General features: G+C 34.8%; 1 protein-coding gene across 1 annotated transcript; it reads left to right on the forward strand.

Annotated features, from left to right (window-relative positions):
• Positions 1 to 904: 904 nt before the first annotated feature.
• On the forward strand, positions 905 to 2,317 carry LOC133334930 (leucine-rich repeat protein 1-like). The gene is made up of 2 exons (XM_061543242.1): positions 905 to 1,477; positions 1,561 to 2,317. The coding sequence occupies exons 1-2, from the start codon at positions 905 to 907 to the stop codon at positions 2,263 to 2,265; spliced, it is 1,278 nt and encodes a 425-aa protein (XP_061399226.1). The 3' UTR covers positions 2,266 to 2,317.
• Positions 2,318 to 5,312: the final 2,995 nt, after the last annotated feature.

The raw sequence follows: 5,312 nt of genomic DNA on the forward strand, positions 1-5,312 counted from the left end.
TTAACCTATTGTAAAATTCACCTCCAGGAACCAAGTGGTCAACCTTGACCCTGGGATTTATTATTGTGGGTCTCTTTAATTCCACATCTGTGTGAAAATGTGGGCATGTTTAGGACAAAAAATATTTCGAGAAAATATACATTTTTACCAGCAGAACATTTTATAAATTTTTGCAAACATACCAGAGTTATATTCATTGTTCCTCGATTTTCCATATTCACACATATATTTTACAACGATTTAAACACGCACTAACTGTTTTCCGTTCATTTTCCATAATTATTTTAAAGTATTTCACAATAGTTTATCAATTTTCACAAAATTATTTGCCAAACACAACAATTCCCCAATGTCGACTGAGCAAAATTAAACAAAATCAAATAAAACAACAGTTATGCGATGGTATTTGACAGTTTTAAAGCTACACCAAATGATTGGCTGCTCTATTTAAACGTCTACAGCATACAGTTTGAGAGTCAGTGGAAATAACGTTAATGAGAGAGCGAGAGAGAGTGGTACAATGCAAATAACAGCTGATTTTGGTAGAACTTTGTCAATTTATATACCCCTAAATTCCAGCGCCAATTTTCACTCGTATTATTATTATTTTTGTTTTGATTCCTACTCTTTATTGACCATTTTTTTTGCGAAATTCGTTGTTTCTTGTTACTACGGCGGAAGGTTTTTCATGGAAGGCTTTGAATTGTTGGGGAAAGAAAACATTGCAAACATTGCCCTCCTCATAAAAATAAAAACAAAGCTTTTGTTTAACATATAATAAACAAAAAATAAAGAACAACATCCTTTATATAAATACATCACCTGTGAACTAATAAATGACAACAACAATTCCAACAAAGGACGGCAAGCCAACATACCCATCAAAATCAACAACAACAGAAAAATGAAAATCCTCTGCGAAACTCAAGTCCAAAATCGTCTTACCCAGGCCAATAAAACACCTCGAATGGTAAAAGCCACTCTGGCAGTGGGTTTCAATACCACGGCAAAGGATCACAATGGCGAAAGTAATAAAGATTTGGAAATCATCCTGTTTACACCGCAGGAAAAGAATGGTGTTCGCTACAAGGTGAAAAATAACATTGAGAAAATGTTCACGAAATTCTTGAAGGATGGAAAGGCCACTATCAGTTTTAAACAGCCAGCTGAGAATCTTATGATTAAATGTGATCCCATCCAGCTGAAGGGATTCTTACAAACTCTAAAGCTGGGCTTAGAGGGTAAGGACTCTATCAATTTACGTATGAATATTGCCTCAGCAACGGCAATACCCCAAAAATCGCAACCCCAAACGAAGATGAACATCACAAGTCGTGGAGATTATCCAACAAAGGGCTTTCCAAGGACTCTCAAGTCGTTGACCATAACGGGCATCAAGCTGTGTAAGGTCACCTATGATATGTGTTCGCTAAGGAATTTAACAACGCTCAACTTGAGCTACAACACCATTGAGAAGGTAAGTTGGGAGATTTGTTCGAAAAGTTCGGCAGTGCCAAAATTGATTTCAATCTTTTTAATTTCTTCTTTTTGTATTTTCAGATACCCAATGAACTGGGACGTTTGGCCCTGGTCGAATTGAATTTAAGCAACAATAATTTGGGTGATAAAAATGCCTGGCAATGGATGAAGGGTAAAACCATACAAGCTTCGTTAAAAGATCTTGACTTATCGGCAAATAAATTGGAATATTTCCCTCCTCCCTTGATCAAATATGAAAAGCTAGTCACCTTAAAGTTGAACAATAACCAACTGATACGTCTGCCACAAGGTATACGACGCATGCGAAGTTTACGTTTTGTCCATTTATCCATCAACAAATTGGAATCATTACCGGCAGCATTTAATATCATCCCACTCGAAATGTTAGATGTTTGGGGTAATAACTTTCAAGAACTTAAAGAATATGATTTGGATGTAAAGTCGTCATCATCCGGCTCCTCGTCAGGGGTACAAAATCTATACAATTGTTCGCCATTATGGTTGCAAGCTGCCCGTGTCGTCTGTCAACATAAACTGCCTTATTCCCCAGCTACATTACCTTGGATATTGGTCGATATTCTGTCGGAAGCTCCGAAATGTGCCTGTGGCAAATTGTGTTATGGTGATGCTGTACTGGAGCGAGCCGCTATGGCCACATTTGAAAATGTGAAAAATTTAGTATTCAGTCGAGATCGTCTGATATATGCTGATATTGTGCTATGTGGCGCCCAATGTGCAGGACGCAAACAAATTTTGGCAACATAGTGTTGGCCTTTGGCATTTGTAGGCCATGCTTTAGACTATTTAAGAATTTGATTGTAATAATCCTGATCTGTCTCTGAACATCATTTCCATTATTGATTAATAGGTTAAGATTTGTCATCTTCATCGCCATTAAAGTTAGTACCGTCTTTACTTCGTATACATGTTTTTTTGTTTCGTTGTCTTTGTTTTAGGATACTGGATTCTCCCAAAAATGTAAGCATTTTTTAAATACGAAAATAAATAAATTAAATAAAAAGAAAAAAAATAGTCAGGCTTAATCCCAGTTTGTTGTTTTTTTATAAAAAACAACTATTTATTAGTGGGGAATGTATGGCATTGTCCGCCGAGGGGTAAGGCAGGGAAGACTATAGTTTCGGATCTCGCCACTGATCCTCATCAGTTCCCTTAGTTTTTTTTTTTTTTTTTGGATATTCTCCCCAGAAGCTATTAATAGCTTCTTTACAAAAAACCTTTCAAACCCAAATGTCTCTTGTGATGATGAGGATCAGTGGCGAGATCCGAAACTATAGTCTTCCCTGCCTTACCCCTCCGCGGACAATGCCATACATTCCCCACTAATAAATAGTTGTTTTTTATAAAAAACAACAAACTGGGATTAAGCCTGACTATTTTGCAAAAACAAAATACAAATGGTATCCCAAATAACCCGCCAAACACTACCGCAGTTGTAGACGAGGCACGGTCATACTGTTTGGTTTATTGCTTTAACTAGCAATACCAACAACAACGTTATGTGCATTCGTCACAAAGTGACGACACATAGCAGTGGGAAATGTATTGTAGTTGTCTGTAAATGCCTTGTTGACCACGAAGTCAGGCGCCAACGAAACGAACTTCTCAATTGTCACAAGAGACATTTGGGTTTGAAAGGTTTTTTGTAAAGAAGCTATTAATAGCTTCTGGGGAGAATATCCCAACAAAAAAAAACTAAGGGAACTGATGAGGATCAGTGGCGAGATCCGAAACTATAGTCTTCCCTGCCTTACCCCTCGGCGGACAATGCCATACATTCCCCACTAATAAATAGTTGTTTTTTATAAAAAAACAACAAACTGGGATTTGCAAAAACAAAATACAAATGGTATCCCAAATAACCCGCCAAACACTACTGAAAAAAAAATACTCACACCTTTTAAAGGAGTTGTCCAAAGGCGGGGATTTTTAAAGAATATTTTAAGGCGTGGATTTTTTAAAGATTATTTTTTTAAGGCCTAAGGGTTGGATTTTTTAAAGATTATTTTTTTAAGGCCTAAGGGGTGGATTTTTTAAAGATTATTTTTTCAAGGCCTATCTAAGGCGTGGATTTTTTAAAGATTATTTTTTCAAGGCCTATCTAAGGCGTGGATTTTTTAAAGATTATTTTTTCAAGGCCTATCTAAGGCGTGGATTTTTTAAAGATTATTTTTTCAAGGCCTATCTAAGGCGTGGATTTTTTAAAGATTATTTTTTCAAGGCCTATCTAAGGCGTGGATTTTTTAAAGATTATTTTTTCAAGGCCTATCTAAGGCGTGGATTTTTTAACGATTATTTTTTCAAGCCCTATCTAAGGCGTGGATTTTTTAAAGATTATTTTTTCAAGGCCTATCTAAGGCGTGGATTTTTTAAAGATTATTTTTTCAAGGCCTATCTAAGGCGTGGATTTTTTAAAGATTATTTTTTCAAGGCCTATCTAAGGCGTGGATTTTTTAAAGATTATTTTTTCAAGGCCTATCTAAGGCGTGGATTTTTTAAAGATTATTTTTTCAAGGCCTATCTAAGGCGTGGATTTTTTAAAGATTATTTTTTCAAGGCCTATCTAAGGCGTGGATTTTTTAAAGATTATTTTTTCAAGGCCTATCTAAGGCGTGGATTTTTTAAAGATTATTTTTTCAAGGCCTATCTAAGGCGTGGATTTTTTAAAGATTATTTTTTCAAGGCCTATCTAAGGCGTGGATTTTTTAAAGATTATTTTTTCAAGGCCTATCTAAGGCGTGGATTTTTTAAAGATTATTTTTTCAAGGCCTATCTAAGGCGTGGATTTTTTAAAGATTATTTTTTCAAGGCCTATCTAAGGCGTGGATTTTTTAAAGATTATTTTTTCAAGGCCTATCTAAGGCGTGGATTTTTTAAAGATTATTTTTTCAAGGCCTATCTAAGGCGTGGATTTTTTAAAGATTATTTTTTCAAGGCCTATCTAAGGCGTGGATTTTTTAAAGATTATTTTTTCAAGGCCTATCTAAGGCGTGGATTTTTTAAAGATTATTTTTTCAAGGCCTATCTAAGGCGTGGATTTTTTAAAGATTATTTTTTCAAGGCCTATCTAAGGCGTGGATTTTTTAAAGATTATTTTTTCAAGGCCTATCTAAGGCGTGGATTTTTTAAAGATTATTTTTTCAAGGCCTATCTAAGGCGTGGATTTTTTAAAGATTATTTTTTCAAGGCCTATCTAAGGCGTGGATTTTTTAAAGATTATTTTTTCAAGGCCTATCTAAGGCGTGGATTTTTTAAAGATTATTTTTTCAAGGCCTATCTAAGGCGTGGATTTTTTAAAGATTATTTTTTCAAGGCCTATCTAAGGCGTGGATTTTTTAAAGATTATTTTTTCAAGGCCTATCTAAGGCGTGGATTTTTTAAAGATTATTTTTTCAAGCCCTATCTAAGGCGTGGATTTTTTAAAGATTATTTTTTCAAGGCCTATCTAAGGCGTGGATTTTTTAAAGATTATTTTATCAAGGCCTATCTAAGGCGTGGATTTTTTAAAGATTATTTTTTCAAGGCCTATCTATCTAAGACGTGGATTTTTTAAAGATTATTTTTTCAAGCCCTATCTAAGGCGTGGATTTTTTAAAGATTATTTTTTCAAGGCCTATCTATCTAAGACGTGGATTTTTTAAAGATTATTTTTTCAAGCCCTATCTAAGGCGTGGATTTTTTAAAAATTATTTTTTCAAGGCCTATCTAAGGCGTGGATTTTTTAAAGATTATTTTTTCAAGGCCTATCTATCTAAGACGTGGATTTTTTAAAGATTATTTTTTCAAGCCCTATC

Source organism: Musca vetustissima, unplaced genomic scaffold, assembly GCF_032173495.1.
Source record: "Musca vetustissima isolate MV318-11 ecotype Yass unplaced genomic scaffold, APGP_CSIRO_Mvet_v1 utg17878, whole genome shotgun sequence".
NCBI lineage: Eukaryota > Metazoa > Arthropoda > Insecta > Diptera > Muscidae > Musca > Musca vetustissima.